The sequence below is a fragment of the Nuphar pumila genome, chromosome 6, assembly GCF_984573655.1.
Source record: "Nuphar pumila chromosome 6, dmNupPumi1.hap1.1, whole genome shotgun sequence".
NCBI lineage: Eukaryota > Viridiplantae > Streptophyta > Magnoliopsida > Nymphaeales > Nymphaeaceae > Nuphar > Nuphar pumila.
The window spans coordinates 110,761,047-110,787,671 of record NC_143254.1 but is presented as its reverse complement, the minus strand read 5'-3'; the positions used below and the strand labels follow the sequence as shown (position 1 = coordinate 110,787,671).

Genomic DNA, 26,625 nt, shown 5'->3' with positions numbered 1-26,625 from the left:
CTTCTACATGTCTCGTCTTTGTCGCTCTCTCTCTTCTATCAACCTCTCTACATAAACACAGAGATAAGCTCCCTCAACTTGAACACGCACACACAGAGATGAGCTCAGAGATTGCAACAACCCTTCTTCTTCCTCAGGACAGGCAATCCATCAAGATGGTTCTGCTCGGCACGTTCGTGGCTGTTTGCGGTGCCTTCGAATATGGAATTTCCGTGAGTATAGACGGCCTCCGGTTTTCGATCCTCCAACCTCTTCTTTAAGTGGTCTCTTGCACCAAAACTCTGAGTTTAAGTTTAAGGCAAAGCTGGGACACCTGCCCCGGTCGCCTGAGTGGCATCAGGCCTGGGGAGAAGGTGCTGACATCTTAGCTGCCTTTAACTGGTGTGCTTCGTAAGGGCTTGGGGCTTGGGTGTCAGTGTCTCCACCCGGAGATTACCCGCTTCAGTGGAGAGAACTTCGTTATCAGAAAGATGAGAATGCACTTGCTATCTTCTTGGTCTCTCTAACGATCTCAATTTGTTACTGGTTTCAGGTGGGATATTCCTCTCCGACTGAAGAAACCATCATCAGTGATCTCCATCTTAGTAAGTCTCAGGTACGATCACCCGCGCCAACTAACCTTACCAACCAACCCACCTTTCTCAAAGCTTGCATTAACTGACTTGAGCCCATAATTTTGTTGCTTGTTTCTTGTGTGTGGCTGAACCAACAGTACTCTGTTTTCGGTTCCATATTAACGGTGGGTGGGATGGTCGGTGCTATAACGAGCGGAAGAATTGCCGATCACCTCGGCCGGATAGGGGCGATGAGAACATCTGCTGTCTTCTGCATCGTCGGATGGATCACCATCGCACTGGCTAAGGTTTTCCTCCTCTTGCTTTTGGTTTACTTCATAAAAATTGGTCACCACCATAATGGAAATCGCTATGACGATCGGAGAAAGTACTTACTCGGGCCACATAAAGTGCTACACATATTAGCAATTTTTTTTGTGTTGTGTGGCCCCAGTACTTTGTAAAGTGAGGCATCATTGTTGGCGTTCTTTAAAATAGAATCGGAATATGAAAGCAACAATACATACCAGTAGATGTCAGGGATGAAATGAAGTGCAGATGTTTGGCATTCTCCTTAACCTATTGACACCCACAAATACAATGAGCTCAAGCCTCAATTTATAGTGAAATGAGAGTATAGGGGTTACATGACATTCATGCATGGTGAACCCTTTACATGCTATATTAAATGTGAACCTTTTCACATTCACGTCTCACTAATACCTTCATTAGAGTCAAACCGGGTCACACGTAGGGTTAGATTCGATCCAAAATATCCAACAACCATTGGATATATCCTCTGCTAGAGGAAGCAATCTTTTGCCTTTTTAACTAAATGGATTTGTTTCCCTTTTGAGCAGGCTGCGTGGGCCCTTGACCTTGGACGATTAGCTGGGGGATTCGGAGTGGGCATCTTCTCCTACGTGGTAATGTTTGTTTTCTATTTCCTGTCCGTGTGTGTATGTGAAGAGAGAGCTCAAACCAAACCAACCACGTACAATGAGCTCCAACAAGGAGGGAAGATCAGGTGCAATGTGATTGCACACCTTCAGTGTGCTACTGCACCTAATCGCCCTCCATTTTTGGGATGCAGCCTATCAGCTGTGGGTTCCCAACGGCGGATGGTGGTGATTTGCAGCAGCATCACACTAAAAACCTGCAATCACATCGCACCTGATTTTCTTTTCCAACAGTGATTCTCTGTAAGGTGAGTTAATGATTCAACGGCCATCAGTATGCACAGAAAGCGAATTATATTTTTATCTTTTTTTTGTTCACGATGAAGAACCTTCCTTGAGACACGGATCATTTTAATGGGTCAGCCTTCTTATGAAGAAACCCTAAGTAGCCCACCGGCCCTCATACCTTATAGTCAGGGATGTCAATGGGTTGGGTTTGGCTCAAACTCGACACGTACCAAACCCTATAGGGTCAGGGTTTGGTGATAAATAAGAAGGTCGGATTAGAATCAGAGTTGAACCAGAAGGGCCAGATGAATATATGGAGTCGGGTATGGTTTGTGAAACTTCATATCAGACCCGGACCTGACCTGAGTTTTGACTAAGATTCATAATTTTTTAATGTAAAATGATAAAAAAATCGGACGTCTCGTTTTTTGGAATTCTTGATACAGCCCTAGTTTTTTTTTCACAATTGCCAAATAAGGACTTGCTGAGAATCACTTAAACGTTTTAAAAAGACAAAAATATCGACGGACCCCTTTTCTTTCCCAAAAGGGCAAGCACGTGCTCAGCTTGGAAAAGCATTAGTCTGGACTCGGGATTCAGGAAGAGTTGGTACCCCACTTGGAATGTTTGGTAGAAAAGTTGGTACGCGCAATGTTGTCAGTATGTATCTGCAGAAAATCAATAAGATACTAATCTGAATCGTCTATTTTTAATAAATATAAAAAATGTTTAAAATATTTTTTTTTTATTTTGTTTAGTTCTTTGGTGGACAATGATGAAGAAAGGTGTTTCTCTCAAGTACATTAGTATAATTAAGGATATGTATGAAGAAGTAGTAACCAATGTCGGCACTTGTGGAGGGATGACAACCAATTTTTCTATAACGGTTGGGTTACATCAAAGATCTGCTTTAAGCCCTTTCCTATTTGTTATAATGATGGATCAACTTACGAGATCAATTCAAGAAAATGTGCCGTGGTGTATGTTGTTTGCTGATGATATTGTTTTGATTGATGAGTCTAGAGCTGGGGTTAATGCTAAGTTAGAATTATGAAGACAGACTTTGGAAGCAAGAGGTTTTAAGTTGAGTAAGAGTAAGACAGAATACATGGAATGTCGGTTTAGTAAGCAACGAAGTAGTGATGGGAGTGTAGTGAAGCTTGGTGAGCAAGAAATACCAGTGGATGATTATTTCAAATATTTGGGATCTATCATTCAAAAGTATGGAGAAATTGATGGAGATGTAAATCATAGGATAAAGGTTGGGTGGATGAAATGGAAAAGTGCAACTGGAGTATTGTGCGATCGTAGAATGCCATTGCGGTTGAAGAGAAAGTTTTATAAGATGACTATTAGGCCCACTTTACTATATGGTACGGAATGTTGGGCTGCCAAGAGACATCATATTCAAAAAATGAGTGTAGCTGAGGTGCGTATGCTGAGATGGATGTGTGGAAATACAATAAAAGATAAGATTCAGAACAAGGAGATACGTAAGAAGGTAGGCGTTGCACCCATTGAAAATAAGATGAGAGAGAATCATTTACGGTGGTTTGGACATATTCGGTGAAGGCCTAATGATGCTCCAGTTAGAAGGATGGAGAAATGGGAAAATATATTAGTTAAAAGAGGTCGGGGTAGGCCTATGAAGACATGGATGGAAGTGATAGGAAAGGATATGAATGCTTTGAACCTCACCGAGGACATGGCATTGGATAGAAATGATTGGAGGAGAAGGATTCATGTGGAAGACCCAGAATGATCTTCTTTTTTGGTTCATATCGCCGACCCCAATTGTTTTGGGATGAAGGCGTAGTTGTTGTTGTTGTTGTTGTATTATTTTAATGGGTTTAAAACGTATCATGTTCTGATTGACACATAATATTTTTTTAATTATTTTTTAGCCGATTCAGAACGATTGACTTGAGAATCTGTATCGGGGCTGATTCAGCTGAATCGTTGGCAAGGCCGATACCGATACTGACAATATTAAGCATTCACATAACTTCTACCACTACTATTTTCGAGAGTGCAATTAGATGCCGTTAGTCAGTCTCAGTCCGATGTGATGAATGGCAGCCAGAACATTTTTTTTTCAGCCCTTCATTTTTTGAAGTGTAGATGCTGCTCATCTAAAATTTGAACGGCCCTCAAAAAAATTGTGGGTCCTATCCAAGAGACAACTTATGCATGCATGCATGGTGTTAAGTTAAAATTAACCTACTATTATATAAAAAAGCGTCCAGTCTTTTGACATAGGATGGGTTGCATCTTATGTCAGATCCTAGCCATCCAACTAAAACATCTAGGCGGCTAGGCTTGGTCCGCATCCAAGTGAAAATGAGACCAATCCTATTTATTGATTCGATTGAATGTAGGATGAAACCTATCTTATGTCAAAGGACTGGCTCCCTACTCCTGTTATATGGGCATGGCATGCATTGGACAACATAGCATGCCTCCTCGTTAAAATAAAACGTGACTTGACAGGTACCCGTGTATGTAGCAGAAATAGCTCCCAAAGAGTTGAGAGGAGGACTCACCACAGCCAATCAGGTACGACATCGATTTACTAAAACACTGAGGTTCTTTACAGTGAGGGGATACAGGGAGAACACAGTCAATCACATGACTGCTTTCCATGTGAGTGCCTGCAATCTGTTGCTGTGTAACCCATGCAATGCTGTCATGTGATTGATTGGTGGAACATAAAGAGATCAGTCAAGAGCTCCCTAATTCTTAATTCTACATGAATGACATGCCTTACTCTACGTTTCTTAATTATTCTCCTGTTTGCCAATCAAAAGTTTCATGACTCTCTCTCCCTCTCTCTCTCTCTTATATATATATATATATATATATATATATATATATATATATGGTCTGGGCCAAGAATTTAAACTGAGATGAACATGAAGATATGGTGAAAAGGAAAAGTAAATTCTAATAAGCTATACTAACAATATTTTCCAAAAAACTCAATTATTCTAAAGCATAGATTTTACAAAAAACATTAATTCTTACAAATATCATAATTATGTATTTATATTAATTGATTAAAAAACAAAACCATGGATATTTTAACTAAAATCAAGCATTTATTATTATTTATTCAAGGATTCATGTCTAATTACCATTGAAAAAAAAAAAAAAACCTTGAAATGATAAAAACATTTGTCATTTTATAAAAAACCAAATCAAAACCTTAAATCCTAACGAGCATCACTCATTTATAGCTATTTGATAACAAAAAAACTTAAATTTCTAACTAAAAGCACGCATGTGGAATCATGTTTAATGGTGATTAAAAAACAGAAATACCTAATTAAATATTCAACTCATTGAAAAAAACAAAATGTTAATTAAAAAAAACACAAAAAACTTAAAACCTAATTAAATATTCATGCTAATAAAAAAATCAAAAACCTATTTCTTAACAAAACATTATATATATATATATATATATATATATATATATATATATATATATATATATATGTGTGTGTGTGTGTGTGTGTGTGATCTATAGGTTTTGTTTAATCGGAACCGGATTTTAGATTGCCCGAATCTGACCTGTATACAGGTTCTTGCCGTGATCCAAAATCAATGGCTACGAAGGTATCAGTTTTTCTTAACTCAAAAAAATATGATTTTTCATAAAAAAAACATGATGGAAGAGTCAATTCTCACTAAATCGTGCATGCTTAACACATCTAACGGTTCAGATATATATCATAAAACACTTAAAACCTATGGGGGCAGAATGAGGCATAATGAGAAATGGAGCCTAATATATATATATATATATATATATATATATGCTAATTGAGAAAAAATTTGGATCCAACTCAGGCCTGACCCGTGCAAAGCCTTAGTTGGTTAATGTCTACACGAGCACACCCCGCACCATAAAATGAACACAGGCCTGAATCTGATCTTGCAAACCTTGCAGCTAATGGTAGCGCTAGGCTCATCAATCGCCTATCTTTTGGGGCAATTCGTCACTTGGCGTATGTTGGCACTAACTGGTGAGTCTCCACTGCTTTTAAGATATGTGTTACGCGGGATGGGAGGGAACCCCTTTCATTTGAAAAGGGCAGGGTCTGAAAAAGCATAAAGAATTGTCCTGTTTGGTTAAAGGGAAGCCATTTCCTATGAAATGGCTGAGCCACATGAAAGAATGTGGGGTCCATTGCGCTTCCATGTAGGTGGCATGTGGACCCGTGCTTCTCACGGGGCTGGTCACTTCATGCTCGTGGGAAAGCCGCTTCAGTTCCACTCATCCCTAAAGTCATCCGGATCGTCATACCCTCATTGAGATTTCATTGATGCAAGTTGTTTTGATCAAATGGGATCGTTCATTTAGTGAAAATCAACATTTGAATTGCTGGATATGTGTGCAGAATTTTTTGTTATAAAAAAATCAACTGCTCAAAAACACAAAATAGTTATTGAAAAATCATATTTTTCATCAAAAAATACAATGCAAAGGTTGATTCCTATTAAATCAACCATGCTGAATCCATCTAATCAATCAGATTCAATCAAAACAACTTGCACTGAAAAGGACTTCAGGATGATAGGAGATGACATAGAGGATGAGTAGAACTGAATTGCGAGAAAAGTAGTCATTTTTAAACAGGCCCTATGTGTCCAACATATTCATATCTTTCTGCAAGGACTGTATGTGTTTGTATGTGTGTGCACACGGGCGTATCATGAATGTACATATACACCACCATAATTTAGGAATATCTTGCAGATGATTGCAAGGAGGAAATAGAACTGAAAAATAGATGATTTTCACGCGCACATGTATATATATTCTAACCAGAGACTTGACGATTGAGTCCTTTCTACTTGCAGGAATCATTCCGTGCATCATTCAGCTCATAGGCCTCTTCTTCATTCCGGAGTCTCCAAGATGGCTGGTTAGTTTGATGGCTCAAACCATGTAGAGCAGATTACATGTGTGTGAGCAAAGATGGTACGTACCTAGTGACAAATGCCTCCTCCCTTGCAGGCAAAGATCGGCAACAAAAAAGACTTTGAAACACAACTCCAGAGACTCAGAGGAAAGGATGCTGATATTTCTCAGGAAGCGGCAGAAATTCAGGTTCACAGACTCATCCCTGTGTATCTGGAGGGCGGATCAGGTGAAATCACATTGCACACTGTGAGTGTGTTGCTGCACCTAACCACCCTCCATCTTTGGGACACAGCCTGTGAGCTATGGGGCCCAACAACAGATGAAGGGCAGTCAGGTGCAGCGGCACACTCAAAGTGTGCAATGGGATTATTGCACTTGATCTACCCTCGTGTATCTGTGTGAATTAAATCCAGACTTGAGACTTGAGACTCGAGAACTCGTTTAGAGCAAATATGTTGAAGAAGGCATATTGACATGATGCTAATCACTGTAATACCACTGTTCAACGAGCAGGATTATACAGAACTCCAAGCATTCCTTCCAAAATCAAGAATAACGGATCTGTTTCAAAAGAAATATGCTCACTCGATCATTGTAAGTATCTAAATATCGATACCTAATTGCTCTTTCTATGAAACAAACTATCTAAGTTCTGTCTCTAATTAATAAATCGTTTCACGTTCAGGTGGGAGTTGGCCTGATGCTGTTCCAACAATTTGGAGGAGCTAATGCGATCGTGTTCTACGCTAGCGATATTTTTGTCTCGGCAGGTCAGTCGTAAAGGCTAACCCCATATGTTTCACTCATAGTTGCCAGAAACAGGTACGGGTACGTGAGGGCTTAAAAAATTTCAGATACATTTTTATTTGAAATGCATATTAATATGGTTCTGAAAAATATCGATATGACTTTCTAGATACGATTTCTAAAAGAGTTGGTGCTAGTTTCTAAAAAGTCTATGCGAAGTATATATTTTTATAACGATACTTATAAATTAAAATAGTTAAGCATAATATTTAAATCAATCATTATTGCATAGTAATCTTTTCCACAAATTATAACATTTAAAACTCTTAAAAAAAGTGTTTTTATAAAATGAAATTGCTGTTTATATGTAGAAATGCTAATAGAAACAAAATCGATACTCATTTATAATGTAATAAAAATGTGTTTCCATGTAAAGATGGTATGCGTTTCTCAAGTAATTGACACAAGTTTCTTAAACATGTGATACTTCTGTTTATGGCTTCAGAGTCTAAGTTTCAAAGCCATACATGATGCACTAGGGTGTATTGAGTGTCATTGCAACTATGGTTTCACTCAAAAGGCTAGGTTGGACTCACTCTGTGCTCAGGCTTGTAGACCTAATTGACCCATATGGGGACGTCTGACTTGCCTAGTCAACTAGTGTCCCTGCTAACTGACCCAATTCTACAACCTTTTTTTTCATTTTTCAAAGACTAATTCTTTTACATTGCCAGGTTTTTCTTCTGGTAAGGTTGGGAGCATCGCAGTGGCTGTCATTCAGGTGCCAGTTTTGCTACTTCAACATGCTTCTATTCCCATATCAACGCCTTTAACTCCATTTAAAGTAACAAGTTTAACTGGTATCCTCCTTAATTTCTACAGGTGCCTATAACCTTACTAGGAGCAATTTTATTGGACAAATCAGGAAGGAAACCCCTCCTAATGGTATATAAGTAAACGTTTCCTCTCTTCTTTTCTCTAGCTAGCTAGAAACATTGTTTTTTAAATTTCTTGCGTGTGTATTTCAAATATGATGATGTTTCAGGTTGCAGCTGCTGGGACTTGCTTGGGATGCTTTATAGCTGGAACATCTTTTCTCTTTAAGGTATATATACAAGAATATTTAAGCTAGTGGATGAATGACAAGAAAGTCATTTAATGGGCCTCCCCTCCTAGATAGTAAACCCCGGGACAGTGCACTTTTTTTTTTGGATAATTCAAGTGGAAAAAACACCCCATCATCGACCACACCTTAATTGGCTGGCCTCCTGTTGGTAAAACCCTTAAGGTCCGCCTGCCCACCGTACACCCAGCTTCGACCTTGCGGCAAGGAATGCCACCCATGGGTTTCGAAGTTGTGACCTTGCTTGCAAAGAACACCCACCACACAAGCAGCTTGTCTGATCCCGGGGGAGTCGATCTTGGGCAAGATGGGGTTCACCACCTTTCCAAGAATCGCCCTAACCACTTGGGCACCCCGGGGCGAGTTTGGTCCGTCCTATCAACTGCCATTATACAAGCACTTTGAGAGGGGATTGGATCATTCCTAAACTCTGATTCTTTACTCATTTTGCGAGTTTCCCTTGTGATGTAGGCTCATCACTGGCTAACGAAGGCCGTTCCAGCCATAAATTTGACCGGCATACTGGTATTTAATTTACTTACCTTACAAGCTCGTATAAATTGGCATCTGAACAATGGTATTTCCTGATCCTGACCTTCTTTTTGTACTCCTTGATCCATGTTGCAATCTCAGGTGTTTGTATCTTTCTACTCGTTAGGCATGGGCGCCATACCATGGGTAATGATGTCTGAGGTGAGAAAACTTTAATTTGAGCTATCATCTCTTTTCAAAATAAGAGAAAAGGGACAATCTTGAGGTAGTCTTTACAAACTGAATGAATGATTGTTCTGAGCTTTATGAAAGAAATCTGTGCATGCTTCGCAGATATTTCCCATCAACATAAAGGGCATGGCTGGGAGCCTGGTGACATTGGTGAACTGGTTCGGTTCTTGGGCTGTTACTTACACTTACAACTATCTAGAAAGTTGGAGTGCAGCCGGTAAGATTTTTTCCTTTTTTTTACAGTGTTTTTTTAACTTGAGAAAAAAGTTATGCTCCACTACTAGTGCAGCTATTCAACTATGAGTACAGATCAGGTGCAATCACATTGCACAAATGCATTGTGCCGCTGCACCTGACCGCCCTTCATTTGTTGTTACACAGCTTATGCAATAGCAGTTCGACGCTGTATTAGCCTGTAATGCGTAAGGCCCATGTGCTGATGATGTAGGGGCATATTGCTATTGCATAGGCTGTATCATAAGAGGGCAGATCAAGTGCAATGTGATTGCACACTTTAAGTGCCAACTTTGCGATACAGCCTGTCAAACTGTGGGGCCCAACAGAGGATGGTGTGTGATCAAGTGCAGCAGCACACTTCAAGTGTGCAATTACATTGCACCCGATCCTCCTTTGTGTCAGAACAGATGGAGGGTGGTCGAGTGCAGTGGCACATTGCTATTGCAAAGGCTGTGTCAAAACAGACGGAGGGTTTGCTTTTGTGCAATGTGATAGAGCCTGATCAGGCCTTCTCTACGTCGGTCTTCTGAAGATGGTCCAGCAACAGCATCTTTATCATGTTTGTTGCATGTGTGTAAGCTAGGAGCTGTTTACTATATGCATGCCGATTTCATTTGAAGAAAAAGTGCAGGTGTTTATCACATTTTGTCAAAATTAAACTTTCACAGGTACCTTCTACATGTTCTCTGCAATAAGTGGAGCAGCCATACTGTTTGTGTGGAATTTGGTTCCAGAAACCAGAGCGAGAACTCTTGAAGAGATTCAAGCTTCCATGGCCTCGCTTGGCTTCTTCAGTGCAGACAACAGCAACATTGCATAGAATTCATGGTAGGGTGTTGGCCACTGGTGGATGATAGTGCAGTGAGGGACTTCCCTGCAACTTCTTGGACGCACATCTTAGATTGATTAGCTTATATATTAATATTTATGGATTAGCTTTTCTTCAAGTGTGCCTACTCATTCGTCTCTAATAACACTGGTGGCACTTAACCAGAGGCATCCCTAAATTTATATATGAATGTCATACTAGAAGGCAGGGAAGGCTGTAAGCTCCATGTCCAAAGTATAGCGAAGGGACATGCGAGTTTCTAAATGTATGAAAAGTTTTTTTTGTTGACAAATTAATGATGGTATTTTTTATTTTCCGATAAACCACCCTATGGTTGGAATCATTACGGGCTGAGAGTTGTCATGTTGATTGCAGATCAGGTCAGTGTCTACAGTGTAAAACTCCACGAGTACTCCTTCCCAAGGTTGCTAGACTAGGAAGTAGAAGCAAGAAAAACTAAAAAGGAATCAAACAAGAAGCAAATAAAAACTAAACTAAAATTGATTATTTGATTTCAGTAGAAAAAAAATATTTTTGTTGGTTACCAATTTAAATAAAACACATGGAAAGTGAGTGAAAGAGTGAAAGAAAGCACATGAAAAACATTAAAAAAATGTGAGAAAAACATATAGAAAGCCTGAATAATGTGTGAAAAGCATAATAGAAACGTGGAACAATCAAAATTTTCATGAACTTTTGGAAGTGAGGAGTATTGTGTTTTTGAAGCAAATTTCTACGACGCTTCCGACCTACTTAAGAGGCTTCTAGTAACTCTGCTCCTCCCCTGCCCAACAGGGTAGTTTCACATTTGCATAAGCCTTGTGGCAAAAGAGACACACCCCCAGTATCCAACTCTTACAACTATCTAGAAAGTTGTAGTGCACATTCTAGGGATCTGGTGCCTAGACAGTGCCTAAGCCACATGGACCCCAACCTGCAAAGTGTCTAGTGGCCACAAGATTGTCACTTCCATAAGATGAACACAAGATAATCTTAGTCTAGCGGCCAAAAGATTGTCACTTTCATGGTGGTGTTGCCAAAACATTGCACCGAGAATAGACATTTCAACACCATTCACACGAGGATATTTTTGGCAACTCCATTCTCAACACCACATTTGACAAAACCTTATTTTGGTAACAAATGGAAATGGTGTTTCCATCTCGATGCAGAGCCTTACTAAGTTTGTGACTGTGTGCGGCCAAATCTTCAATTAGGTAACTAAGTTTATTCTAGATCACACTACTAATGGTGCTAGACTGCGTGCATACCGGCCGTCTTTAGAAATTCAGAGCAATTAATTTGGCCTATAATTTTCTGATTGGGCTTTAATGGAAATATCATCTTCATTAGTATTTTCTAATTTGTATTCTTTTCCATTTGTGTTCCTTCGTTGTGGAAACTTCCTGCTAGGGAAATGCTCTTATACAATACTTCTGTAATTGAAAATTTGTAAACCCCATAAGTTCCCCTGCTCCCTTGTCAAGACATAGAAACTATTGGGCTTAATGGTTCACAGACGAACGGAGTAAATCAGCATAGAAACTGAAATTTTCTAGAGCTTTCACTTTCAAATTGCATCTCTGACTTTTAACACCGACTTTTGTTGTTGGATCAATACAATTACATGTGCTGCTCTAAAATTATGACAACTGCAAACTTTTTCTAAAATTTTGTGTAACATAATCCACACAGCTGATTATGAAATCCACGCAAATATAACAGAATAGATGCTGTCGGAAGAATTGCCTTATCGATCAGAAAAAGGTAATTATCTTCTCCATACTTCAGAACTAAAATACAGGTCATCTTTTCCAAGTCTAAAACCTCATGCTTTTCACAAATTGAAGCACATGAACAAACAACTAAAAAAGAAAAGGACGGATTTTTTTTGCAATTGGCCTCTAATTCATAGGAACCATGAAAGGAACAATGTTATACTGAAAATTCAATTTGAGTTACTGAATGGTGTATGATTCTCTTCAACAACAAATTGATTCAAAAGTATGACATTCAGCAAAACCACTCCTACACCCTACACAGAGGGAGAGGAAAAAAGAAAACAGAAGAATCGTGTTTTCAACTATATAAAAAGGGAACCTCCAATGACCATTCTTGTGCTATAACCTACCAGCAGCAGAAACATGACTTGCTAATCTGCCAACGAACAACAGAACTCTAAATGCAACAAAAAACAAAACAAAAGTTGAGAGGAATTCTTAATCTCGTTTCAAGCATAACAATAGCAGGGAGGTTGGTGTTTGGACCAAATTTGATCTCAGTCGAGTTTGACAGAGGAGAAAAGGAAATGGACGAACCAAAACGATGAAAGGAAGCCAACAGTTCCTGCAGCAAGCATGATAGCTAGAACCATGAAAAGCGAGTAGCCCAGGTAAAGAATTGCCAGGAAAGAAGCAAGCAACACCCCAGGAAATAGACATCCAGCCCTTGTGGTTCCCCACGTTGATGGTTCGCCACAGCCTCACTGCTACATAACCACCAGCAGTTCCAAGAACAAGGTAGAAGAACAGCATGCCTGTGATCAAGGTCCCGCGCGAAGCCGGCGACATGAATCCGAACGCGGCGAAGAAGATGGTCACGACACCCATTCCGAGTATCTGCACACCATCTCCCACCAAGACGCACAAGAGCTGCGGCTGCGAAGGCGCCCGGAAGACATCCCCGACTACGAGCTTCCAACCGGAGAGCTCCTCGTTCATCTGCGCCTGCGCTTCCTTGTCGAGCTCCTCGTATCTCGCCAGATCTCGGCGAACCGTCCTCAGGAAGATTACGAACACGATTCCGGCGAGGAAGGTGACGACCATCAAGGAATTGAGGATGGAGAACCAATGGACTCTGGCTCCTTCCATCTTGAGATAGGCATCCCATCTGGACGGCCACTTGATATCACTCTCAACGAAAGCAACCTCATAAGAGAACAAGATGGGCTGGCCTTTCTTCACAGTCATGGCGAGTACGGAGGGATCACAATTTACAGAGTAAGGGAGCTTGTCGTAATAAGCTTTCGCTATCTTGGCTGCTTTTGCGTTATGCTGGTAGCTACAGGGGACTACCTCAAACCCAACAACCATGTACCCAGAAGACACAGAATTGTTAGCATCCCTTTCTGAATCGGTAGTGGTGGGTAGCATCTCGATTGCATCCCCGGTGCCCATAACGCGAGCCACGCTCGGATCTTCATACTTATGAATCAAAACCTTGAACTTCAGGTGATTGAAGACGTAATACTTGCCCTTGAATTTGTATCCCACTGGGTAACCGGTCCATCTGAAGGCGGCACCACCCTTCTTGGCGTACCTTATAGCAGGAAGGTTTTCGAGGATGAGATTTACCTGGTAGAGCTCGTTGATTCTGCGGTTCAAGATCTTCACCTGCTCCGCCTTCAGCGGTCCCGTGCTGCAGAGGAAGATCTCCGTCTCGTTGCGGTTCATCTTGAACCTGTAAGGGGAACTCTCGATCCTGTCGCCCATCAGCAGCTCCCCAAGATTCTCTCTGCTGTCCTTCACCCCATCAACGGGCTTGCAGAAAGGGAGGCTGTAGTAGCCGAAGGGCATCTCTGTCTCCACAGAGGTGAGCGAATTCACCTTGACCCATAGCAGATCGCCGGTCAAGTACTTTTGAGGATAACTCCCAGGAAGATAGAAACTCTCCCCAGACCAACCTATCAAGCAGAGACACAAAACCCATATCCCAAACTTGGGAGAAACGGAACCCATATCTCTCTCTCTCTCTCTCTCGACAAGAATCAATTGGACCAGGTGAAGAAGAAACAGTGCCCTACAGATCTGAAGGGCAACACATCTCCGTGAAACTAAAGCATGAGAGAGAGAGAGAGAGAGAGAGAGGAATTCGCAACGGAGAAAGAAAGAAACGAGGGGTGAGGGTGGGAGGGATGGCCTTTGTGAGTCTCCCATGTTGACGTCGTGGGAAAGAAATTTTCAACTTCCACAATTTATTATTTTTCCAAGCGTGGAAATAGCGAAGTCTCCCAAGAACCAAAAATTTACCGAGTTTGGCTTTGGTCTCTCACTAGTCACCGACATGGTAAGAAAGAAACTAGTCCGGCAGCTCTAGTAAGTAGTTAGTAACGGCCCCATTTCACCGTTTGGACAAAGCAATGTTTGGTCTAGCAGGAGCAGTTAGTGCACGTCACCTTGTGTTGAGACGTTGCAAGTTCGAACCCCAAATGGTATGGTTGTATAACTGGTAGGGTCTGCCTAACGTCAACTTTCTTTGTCAAAAAAAAAAATTTTATTGTCAGAAATGCAACAGTAAGTACGGCAGGCAGAGTCAAGGTGATTCGGTCTTTGATTTTGATAGTGGTTTTTATATAAATACTAAAAAAATCAATTTATTAAGTGAGTCGATTTTTTAATAAAAAAAATCTCAGCAAATCAATCAGATGACACATGTCATTAAAAGCAGAAATGTTTCTAAATTTTAACTCCCTTAAAAGATATTAAAATAATAAATTGAAGTGAACTTAATCAGCCTCTTTTGCATCGATTATTGGGCAAATTCAAATCAATCCGATTCAGACTGATTTTGACAACATTGAGAGAGAGAGAGAGAGAGGTGTGGTCCTGTGGAGACAATGTACCTCGGATGAGCAACTCTTTCCTCAGTCCACATGTTCTGCATCCGCTTCATATAATATTTACGATGGCAGTGATATTTTCAAAATATCTTTGATCTCTTTTTAAATGACAAAAACTTGATACAAGCACAAAATTTTCAAAAATATAGTTAATTACTTTATGGTTTTGTCTCCTTATAAAAGAAAAGAATTACATCAGGGCCTACATTTTGCCAGGATGTTCTCAAAAAGTTATTCAATTTAAATTGATTACAATTTGTTTTCTCTTAACGACAAAATTACAATAGTAAAGTTTGCGACGTTCTTCTAGTTCACAGCACTCCGTGCAGATCAAGTGGCTGACAGATTTGCAGTGAGATCGACCCATTAAGTGATCCAGTTCTCCTCATCAAAAAAATTTACCAAGCCCAACAAAATTTCGGAACAAAGTAACCGGGCTTTGAGATGCATTAGACAGATCCATCAAACATGGATCTAAGACTAAAACCGTCAGGTTCGGTTCCGATTTTAAGGGATACCAAAACTAGAAAAAGAACTCTACCAGTAGTAATAATGTGCGGAGCACTTGGACAGCTCGTTATCTTCATCGCCGTCGCCAATTGTGACAAATATCGCAAGATTTATGAAAAACCCCGCAAACAAAAAATTATCTAAAAGTTTTACACCTTATTTTTTCATGGTATTTTCAAATATCGTGATTTTTTTCATAGAAACATAAATATTACATTTTGCACAATATTTATGTTTTATTAGCTATTTATTATAAAACCCATCTGTTATTAAACATTTTTATTTGTATTTTTTTATAAAAAGTTAATTTTTATATTTTTTATTATCAATGTTTTGTAAAAAAACCCTAGTTTTCAAAAAAAATTATTTCTCTCAAGCTTTTTTGGCTGCTGATATTTTTCCGTTTTTAGTTTTTTTTTTTAAGCTAGGCAAGCTGGGGTTAGGCGCCTCTTTTAACTTTTGTCACTATGGTGCCACCAATATCATGTATATAGTTATCTTCTCGACACTATCATGATCATCCATTATAGTGCCACCCGTTGATTATCATCACCATGCATCTCATAATAAAAAAGGATCCTATCTTTTGACATATGCAGAGGATCTTATCTTTGGACATATGATGCAAAGAACTCTATGGCCATCCTGGACGTCCAACTGATGCAATTAGACTGAGTCTATATCCAGGTGAAAATGTGAACCAATCCTAACCTTTACTGGAACAACTAGGATTGATTATAGGATGAATCTCATCCGATCTTTACTCTCTCATATTAATATGATAATACCATCCAACGATGTTATCATTGAGCAGTCACCCCTTCTTAAGAAGCCTTACACAAGGACTACCAATTTCAACCACCGATTTAGTAGATTGATGGCACTCTTTCAACAATTAGGAAGGTTGTTGAAATGTACTACCTTAATTTTGGCCTGCCATTTATTATTCATTGATGAGTGTAGCTGAGATGACTATGCTTAGATGTATGTGTGAAAATACAATAAAAGATAAGATTTGAAACGAGGAGATACGTAAGAAGGTAGGCGTTGTATCTATTGAAAATAAGATGAAAGAGAATCGTTTACGGTGATTTGGACATATTCGGCGAAAGCCTAATGATGCTTCAATTAAAAGGATGATGGAGAAATGAAAAAATATATTAGTTAAAAGAGGTCGAGGTAGGCTTAGGAAGACTTGGATGGAGATGATAGGAAAGGATATGAATGCTTTGAACCTCACCGAGGACATGACATTGGATAAAAATGATTGGAGGAGAAGGATTCATGTGGAAGACCCAGAATGATTTTCTTTGTTGGTTCATATCGCCGACCCCAATTGTTTTGGGATGAAGGCGTAGTTGTTGTTGTTATTTATTATTCATTGTGCACGTGAGAATCATTCTCTCATTTGAATGAGAGAGTGATCCTCACATGGCCCCCAAATCTCATGCTCAACCAAACAAAAAAAAAAAAGACGAATGGTGTGAGAAAACTCCTTAAATATGATTTTTTTTTTTGAAAGGAAAGATGTTACACACTACCGTTGGGTTTTGAACCTGCAACATCCCAACACAAGGTGACTTGCACTAGCTGCTCCTACCAGACAAGCAGAGCCCCTTTGGTGAATCAAATATGATTTGGTTTCTCTCCAATCTGTGAGATTTGAATCTCACATTAAATGTGTGGTTTCAAATCAAATCACACCATCACAGCAAAAATGTGAATGTTGAGGTTCTTCTTCAATCCAAAAGTGAACGGCGGTTGCTGATCCACCACTCTCACCCCATCATTCTCCCCTGATCAGCCAATCCCCTCCCCCCCATTAATCTCTATACACTGATACAGATATAGACTCTAGAGAGAGAGATGGCTTCACTCTGTTCCACCTCCATGGCCTCTCTGTTTGTGGATGGAAGTTCTGCTTCATCTACAAGTCAGAAACTGGCTACTTTGAACAATTCCCAGTACATCCTAAAAAATGCAGCAGTGTGTATGTATTCCTACAAGAAACAAATATATAAAACCCCCCAACTTGCCTTAATTTAATATAACAAAAATAGATTTGACCAAAAACCTATGCACCATTTTTTATTGGCAAGGTGGGGATTGGAGTCAATCCCAGATCCACTGGTTTATGGTTATGAGACTTTGCCATCCAGCCATCTCATTGTTGACCCCTTTCATCCCAAAACTTTTTTACTTCACATTATATGCAGTGCCGCTGCATGGTGGACCTTTTTGACAGCCACCCATCTTGGCATTTTTCGAGAATCAAGATGGATGTGGTGTCCATCTCAAAAAATGTTAAGATGGATGGTCATCAGCAACTCATACTTTTTTAGGTGGATGTCGTGAGAGTGGATCTTTCTGTTAGCAACAGTAAGAAAATCATCAACAGTACTAGCAAAGCATTCGGGTATATATATATTAGCTTCCATTCAAAGGGACATCGCCATCCGTTCATGAAAAGCAAGATAAAATTTAAAACATACATGCCCTTTTTCTAAACATCTAAACTGATCCGTAACTAGGAGAAGAGAAATCTCTTCCTCCAATCCTCTCAAACCGGATCGCTAAAAGCTATAAAAATCAAGAGGATTCACAAGAAAATTGAAAGTAGGGCATTGAGACCCTCTTTGCTTTTCATTAATTCTCCAAAACACTCACTATGTTTGCTTTGATACATAGAACCCCTATTTATATCAGCGAGTACCTCGTTTCTTAATTAGGTTATACTACTCTTTCCTAATTAAGGTGAGATCCTACTACTAATTACAAAGGGGAGTTCTCAGTTATATATTCAAATTACATGAGTCCTGTGTAGAGCTCATTAACTACATCCACTTTGCTTTTTTAATCACCCTTCAACTCTTGTTAGATAAAGAGATATGTCCCGATCAAACTTTACTATGTACCCATTTGACCCACTAAATCAGCTCAGATGGGATCAATAATGGTGACAAACAATCTTTAATAGTTTCATCTGCAGCCCTTGAAACCCAAGAATCGTCCAATTCCCATATTGAATGACAAAGTTATGGCCTTTTTAAGTTGCATGTGTCGATTTGCTCTTTAGGGACCCAAATGATGATCTGATTGATCCGGATTTCCCTTAAAACTTCCACCCCGGCCCAACAAAATCTAAATCTAGTAGTAAGTGGCACGGATCTAGGACCTATTCTTGTATTTGTGGAAAAGCCAGAATTGAAAAAAAAAAAAGAAACTGAAACTCTTTCGTACATGGATCACAAACAACTATTTCCGAAAAGTGGAAGGTCATAATTTGGATGAAGTTTCATATAGTTAGTCAAGTATCTATCGATTTTAAAATAAACCAGCAATTTAGCTGAAAACTATTAGAGCCCGTTAATTTGGTCATGCAGTTTGAAACTCATCTAAAGTCATAACAAAGAGGAATGTAACCCATAAATATATAAAAAAAAAATCAAAACACACACACATGTATATATAAAATTTAGAGTAAGTGCTAACAAAAGTTTGGTACTACAGAATGGATCGAGGGTTTTTAGGGTGTTTTTTGCAAATCTGACCATGTAGTCTGTGTTTAGCATGATCGATTAGCTAGAAAACAACACTTGGATCGTATTTTTTCATAAAAAAACATAATTTTCTAAACCTTGAATATTTATGAAACTTTTAAACCGTTGATTTTCAAACCTTATAAGAACCTACCCAAGCATCAAAATGGGACAATCCAATAGTTGATTAGTATAAAATTAAGCATGTAGATTAGATTTGAAAAAAAAAACTCAAATGCCTGTATGATAGTTGTTGGTACCAATTGGTGTAAGCAGCTACACCCTACTCTCTCTCTCTCTCTCTCTCTCTCTCTCTCTCCATATATATATGTGTGTGTAGGTATTTACATAGATTTCTGCTTCAAAAGCAAAATCTAACCATCAGATGACATATTCTATTCATTATTTTCATGTATTAAAGTTGATTCAAGTATAATGTTGTATATCATTTTTAAACAGCCTTTGTTTTCATGAATTGTGAGCGGTTGATTTTCATTATCTCAATAATAGAATCTTATGGCGTATTAAACATGATAAGACCTTATAATATAGTAAATAAATCATGTTAAACATATCTTTAAGGTTAGATTATCATTTGATGGATAGATCTATGTAAACAAGAGTGCATACCACCATATATATATAAGAAAACCTATAATGTCAAATGTGTGTAACATTGATTTACACAGAATGAGCGGCAGTCATGACTGCCGCTAATGTGTTAGGTGAAAAAATGACTTTGAGGGGATAAAAGTCATATTTTCACTAAAAAACATGCTAATCACACGATCAGCAGCAGGTGGGCATCTGATAACAGTGGACAAATGTTCGTCCACTGTTAAGAGTTATTCTATATAAATCGGATGTGATCCAGATGCTTGGTTTCATGAAAATATAATTGGATCATCCAATGCATAAGAAGGATCTTTTGAGACTTGGAAATCAATGGCTCAGAATTTTTGTAAATATTCAAGTATCAGAAAAATCATATTTTTCATAAAAAATACCATAGTTTAAAAATGTGCTGGGTCAACCCAGCGACTCACTTGACTCGGCCCATATCGCCCGGTCACTAGATCAAAAAACAGGTTGAACTCATTTTTTACAAAACTCGGCCGAGTCATGCATATATATACATATATAATATATTTTATATATAATTACAAATATTATATGAAATATAATATAAATATTATGTATATTATATATAAAAATATGGTTATACATGTATTGATAAAATTATTCATTAAATATATTTAAAAATATCATATAATGCATATTATATATAATATATTGTTAAAATACTATAAAATATAGATAGTACATGCATATATTTATATATTTTATATAAAATATAAAGTTAGCATGGCCTGACCGAGTTAACCTGGCCGAGTCACTCAAGGACCAGCTAAGTAACGAGTCATTGGGTTTTAAAACCATGGACAATACATTATCTAACAGTCGATTCTTAGGAAATAGGCCATGTTGAATGCATGTGCAGGGTTGGATTTGCAAAATAAATATCAGAAATGCATAGTTTGTACTCTAGTTCACAAATTTCTAATTAACATATTCTAGTGAGGCATATATATATATATATATATATATATATATATATATATATATATATATATATATATATATATATATATATATATATATATATATATATAAAGGTGGTTATATACATGATACCGTATGGTCGCACTCTTGTTTGTATGGATTTGGCTACCAAATGATGAATCTATTTATATAGATGTGTTTAGCATGGTTTATTTATTATGTTAAAAGGTTTTGTCATGTTTAATACATCATAAGTTCTTATTTTTTATACACTGAAAATCAACGGCTCATAATTCATGAAAAAATGTGGTCTAGAAATTGTATAAAACATCATATTTTTTGTCAACTTTAACACATTAAAATAGTAAATAAAACATGTTAAACATGATCCAAAAGCAAAATCAAACAATTGGATCATCTTATCATACTCTATCTATTTATTAATTTTATGTGTTAAAGTTGACTCAAAAATGATATTTTATACCATTTTTAAACCACCCCTATATTCATGAATTGTAAGCCGTTAATTTTCATTGTCTTGAAAATATAATCTTATGTTGTATTAGACATGATAAAATCTTCTAATATGATAAATAAATCATGTTAAATACATATGTACAATTAGATTTATTATTTTGTGACTAAATGTATCTCCCTATGATAAATTTTCCCTATACATATGTATGTGGAGAGAGTATGTCCTTTCACATGCATTGTGAGAGAATGCATGTGGATAAATTCTTGCATGCAGTTGATCCACTCGAGTCCACTCTCATCTCTTAATTAATGCGCATTATTCAAAGACCTTAAGTATTGCAAAATCCAACGCACATCATGTCATGGTTCTTTCTAATCCACACAAGTTGGTCATAATGCACAAAAAGGAGTTAGAACCAACTAGTACAGAAATTTGTCAATTATGCAGGAATGCGTATTGTGGTCTGAGCTCACCCTGATTGATGCCATTCATCCATGTGATGAACGGCCATGGATGGACTTTATCTCTTAGACGGGTCTCACATTTTTTTTCAGAGTCGTTGATGCCTTAAATGAACGACAGTTAGAGTTGTAAAATGAACAGCTGAAACCAGGGGCGTAGCTAGGATTCATGTGAGGGGGGGGGGGCAAACAGGGTTTTAGAAAAAAAAAATTATGTGTGCGATAGTCGGGGGTTCGGGGGCAGCGCCCCCGATTTTTTTTTTTTTTGAGATAAAATTAAAAATGGCTACAATTATTAATAAAAATCTATTTCATATGGACAAATCAAACTATTTGCTGCAGTCAGGGCTGGGCTAAAAAATGGATAAAAATCTATTTCATATGGAATAAGGGCAGGGATAGGACTGGGCTTTTAAAAAAAATATAAAAATTAACTGTTTGGGGAGGCAGGACTGGGCTACAGCCCAGTCCTGCCCCCCCTAGCTACGCCCCTGGCTGAAACATAGGTTAATCCATAGCATTCTTAATGCCGTTCATCCTAGGGTGAGCTTTGACGGCAATCCGTCAAAACCCACTCAGTATGTCGACATGGACACAGGTAGGCGCATGACCATTTAACCGTGTGTTGGATGTCAGGTGGTAACCAGCCTAGACCAGGAAGAACATAAACACGTCTCTCTCTCTCTCTCTCTCTCTCTCTCTCTTGGGTCTGGTCGATCCGCTTCTCTTTCTTGTTTCTCTTCAAATGAGATTGAAAAAGAGGGGACCCACACCTTGCCCACCGCCATTCTCCACTATCTGTTGCTCACCATCACATCGAGTGATCAAGGAACCACACCCTGCCCAAAACTGTTTATACTCATCCTCCATATCAAAAAAAATAGTTTACACTCCTCCCCCACCCCACCCCCCGAAGTGTTGAGTTTCCAAGATGTTTTTGGGTGGGTGAAATTTGGAAAAAAAAAATGCATACCAGTTATGAGAGCCTCTGCTTGCATTGACCATCCTCTGATATAGAAAGAACTAAATGCTGTGAATGGTACAATGTGACAGATGATCACCTTGTTGAGAACCCCATTTATTTGACTGGTAGATCATATACCTTAACTATGTTATGGGGATAAAATGTCATTCTTTCTAAAATGTGGAAAAGGAAGAAAGCAGATTTTTCTTTGATATAAATAGAGCAACCTGAGTTTTTTATCCAATTTTTTGTTTTGCAGGATTTGATTCTTGAATTGCGTATAATTGGTTGTCCATTTTTGTAACTATCATCAACATTTCTCACTTGTTTTTTTTGGTGTGTTCCTTGCTATAAAAAAAAGACAGAACTGATTCAATTTATGTTAAAAGGGTTTTAACTGTTGGACTAGATTCCCACATAAATAGTATGATGAAGTTGTCGGATCTCCAAGCCTATGGTGTTTGAATGGTTGGCATCTACAGCATTAAAGGAATAGTTAAGACCTATGTCACATGGGTGCCGGTGCGGGTGCAGGTGCGGGGATTCGGCACTTCCAAAAAACCCGGGTGCGGGCGTGCGGGGGTGGGGGGTGCGGCAGGGGCAAAAATGTAATATATATATAGTGTATGGTAGTTGTTAAGATCCACGACATTTATGCATGTTAGCATCGTTCACCACAATTTTATGCCCCTAACAAATTTAAAAATTGATATGGTGATTAAGTGTATTAATTGTCACAATTATGGACATTTTAGTCATTTTTATTAGGAAAACATATTAATAATTGTGCATTTTGAATGCAAAGCTAATAAGTGTGTAACTTATTTTTACACAAAATTGCAAAAATAGCTACTGGTGTCCACTAATGCATGGAACCACCAAGTCATTTTTAAACTTCAAGGGTGTATTTTATGGTCATGTGTTAACACCTGCAGATGGCTATGGAAGTCAACACACTTATTAACTTCCTAGACTGATCCCTCTTCATGAGAAGCCTTTTGTTTTATGTTTGCAGAGGCATTGATTTTTTTTAGATGTATATTTGAATGTGTGCCCAACTTGCTTTTTACCAATTTTTTATCTTATATGGTTGTCCCCAAAGATGAAAGTGATGAGTTGTGGAGCCTGATTCATTGTTTTTGCCCTTGCAGGAAGGGGGGTTATAAGGGGGCAGCGCCCCCCCCCCCACCCAAAGTTTTTTTTTTTTTTAAATTCCGCAGCCCATTCCATAGGGCAAAAAATGTTTTTTTTTAATCCAAAAAAAATGGACAAAAATGACCCTGGGTGCGGTCAACGCACCCAGGGTCAGGTTTAGGGATGGCAGTGGACCGGGGGAAAGCGGGGCCCCGCCTCGCCCCGTTTGGACCGGGGATGAAGGGTATGAAACGGGGATGGAGGCGGGGACGAAGGTTAAAATCCATCCCCGTCCGGGGGTGGAGGCGGGGATGGACTGGCACCTTCCCCCGCCCCGCCCCATCCCCACCCCGGCCCCGCCCCGCCCCATCCCCGCCTCCAACCCTTTATATTTTTACTGTTTACTAACCCTAACTCCCTTCCCTAATTTCCTAACCCTGGAGCCGCCGAGCCGGGCCGTCGCCGACCACCGTTGGCCGTCGCAGGGGGAGGCCTCCACCGTTGGCCGTCGCAGGGTCGTCGCCGATCTCCGACTCGTCCTCGGCGACGCTTGGGTGCGATTGCACACCAAGAAGCTTCGGCAGTACGTCGCTAACTACGAGCGCATGGCATGGAGCGAGGTCGTGGCGGCCATGGCGGAGATGCCGGTGGTGATCGATGCCGAAAGCGCGAGGCGGGCTTTCAGGCGGTTCAACTCCGCCTTCGAGGAGGCATACCGGGCGCAGACTGCGTCGATCGTGGTGGAGGACATGAAACGGGGATGAAGGCGAAAACGGGGACGGGGCGGGGACGGGGCGGGAGTGGAGGACATGAAACAGGGATGAAGGCGGGGGTGGAGGATAAAATCCATCCCCGCCGCGGAGGCGGGGCGGGGGTGGAGGATAAAATTTTGAGGCGGGGCGGGGGTGGAAACCTTGTCCCCCGCCCCGCCCCGCCCCACTGCCATCCCTAGTCAGGTTTACCGCACCCGCGTCGAGTCGCGTCGACACGGGTGCAGCACCCTGCTAGCTGAATCCCTGTGACATAGGTTAAGACCATTCTTGCCAAGGCCATTTACAGCAGATTATCCACTGAATTTGAAACTAGCAGCTTTATTTCAAACATCAGAGAAGTATAAAAAAAAATTAATGGTCTTGTTTCCCTGCAAAATCAGTTTATCTGTAAAGCATTGTAAAGCATTGAAGGATAACTGGTGAAGGGAAGTTAAACGTTTCATGCCTTTTCATTGCTCGCTGATTTCATTTTAATGAAAAATTTGTGTTGCTCAAAGAAGGGGGAAGTCCAAGACATCTAAGTACTTGTGTGATTCAGTTCAGTTTCTTGGATTAACGTGGTCTGCCTCTTAAATTATGGTTCCAACTTCTGAGTTCTGACAGTATTGACATTCCCAAAACAAAAAAACTTCTGACCATATAGATGTGCTTGTGATGAAATGTTCACTTGGTAGGACTTATTGTATATATGCTTGGTATCATATGATATACTAGGTGTTTATTGGGTTTTTATCTAGTTTTTATTGAAAATGTGCTTACGAACTATGTGCTTATTCTTTGGTATGATCAGTTGTATTTTTACTTATATAATTGCACATTATAAATGTGAAAATAGGGATAGTTGAAGATGCATTTGACATTGATGAGAGTATACCTGAAGCACAAAAAGAGTCTCAAGGCTCTCATAGAAAAGAGAACATTACATTGAGCAAAGTGCATGATAATGTTCTTATTCAAGCAATGAAAGATAAAGTAGTTAATTGAAGGAAGACACGCAATGGATTCACAAATGAGGGATATATCAATATGGAGAACCAATGCATAGCAATTTTTTGTTTCAAATACAATAAAGATGGCATAAGAAATAGGCTGAAGACTTTGAATGCCAAATATAAGATTATGCATCAAATTATAAGCACAAATGGTATGAGTATAAACTCTAAAACAAAACAAATTGAAGTTATTAATGATGTACTGAATATGTGACGGTAAGCAATGTAAAAATAATTTGATTTTGTCTTGTATTATCTTAATTTATAGTTTGATTGACTAATGCATTGTTGGACTTGTACTTAAATGTAGTCGTTCACCAAGAATAAGAAGTTTAGGTATACATCATTTGCAGATTTAGCTCTTTGTTTTGGTACCTCTTCTGCAACAGGGTCCCAATTTTTTTAAAGTTCCACCACCGTCCAATTCAATAAAAGAGCAAGTGAAACAAAATATTTTTATCATATTTGACCATGATGACACTGTTTTCTTATCTTTTAAGGCATCAACCCAAGGTGATATACCATTCTTGAGAAAAATGCAAGTACTAAGAGACCAAAGAGAAAAAAAACTGAAGATTTTCATTATAGATGCAGTCAACCATGTTGGTGAAGTTGTGTAAGAGTTGGTTAGAGAACAATTGACATAAAAAAGATGGAAAAATGCATTTAAATTTTGGAAACTGTCCTGAGTCCTGACAATGAAATTTTTTGCAAGGCAGTTAGAAAACCAGATCACATTCAAGAAAAACTTTTTTTTTTAAATAAAGTGAACTGACTGTTAAGTCATTAGAAAACCAGTAATAATTATTACACATTATTCAATATGACCTTTCCACATTCAGTTGGGTTTCACTCATCCCCTATTTTCATACCCCTTCTAAATCTTATGATGGATGTTGTTTTGATCATATCTTACCCTACAGATGGGGATCAAATATGACCCTATAGATGGATTCAGCATGATTGATTTAATAAGAACCAACCCTTGAATCATATTTTTTCATTGAAAACTATGATTTTTTTAAATTACAAATCTTTGTGTTTTGTCAACCAGCCAAAAAATCCACACACAAGTGGGATTTCCGTGATTTAAATGTCAATCTTCATTACATGAATGACGCAGATCATATTTGGGAAGTCCAGTTTAATCAAGACAACGTGTATTAACAAAATCCCGAGGGGTATGAAGATAGGAATGGCATAGGGGAAGAGTGGAACTAGTTTGTCCCACCTTAGAGTTGCAAATTGATCGATCGATATATG

The 26,625-nt window shown here is 38.9% G+C and overlaps 1 protein-coding gene and 1 pseudogene across 1 annotated transcript; one reads left to right on the top strand and one right to left on the bottom strand.

The window, feature by feature from the left end:
- Positions 1 to 790: 790 nt before the first annotated feature.
- LOC149835703 (sugar transporter ERD6-like 16) lies at positions 791 to 13,337 on the top strand. The gene is made up of 16 exons (XM_090010632.1): positions 791 to 862; positions 1,415 to 1,480; positions 4,232 to 4,297; positions 5,694 to 5,769; positions 6,608 to 6,672; positions 6,765 to 6,857; positions 7,185 to 7,265; positions 7,357 to 7,441; positions 8,153 to 8,199; positions 8,301 to 8,363; positions 8,464 to 8,523; positions 9,013 to 9,066; positions 9,175 to 9,234; positions 9,367 to 9,481; positions 10,170 to 10,273; positions 12,899 to 13,337. The coding sequence occupies exons 1-16, from the start codon at positions 806 to 808 to the stop codon at positions 13,208 to 13,210; spliced, it is 1,404 nt and encodes a 467-aa protein (XP_089866758.1). The 5' UTR covers positions 791 to 805; the 3' UTR covers positions 13,211 to 13,337.
- LOC149835702 (transmembrane 9 superfamily member 11 pseudogene) lies at positions 13,238 to 14,067 on the bottom strand (annotated as a pseudogene).
- Between the last annotated feature and the right edge of the window lie 12,558 nt (positions 14,068 to 26,625).

What these genes read in the sequence shown, in the direction of transcription:
- LOC149835703 (XM_090010632.1), top strand. Translation starts at nt 806, where the DNA reads ATGAGAACATCTGCTGTCTTCTGCATCGTCGGATGGATCACCATCGCA. An exon ending in TCACCATCGCACTGGCTAAG is followed by an intron (nt 863 to 1,414) that starts GTTTTCCTCCTC and finishes CCTTTTGAGCAG; the next exon opens with GCTGCGTGGGCCCTTGACCT. An exon ending in CATGGGTAATGATGTCTGAG is followed by an intron (nt 9,235 to 9,366) that starts GTGAGAAAACTT and finishes CATGCTTCGCAG; the next exon opens with ATATTTCCCATCAACATAAA.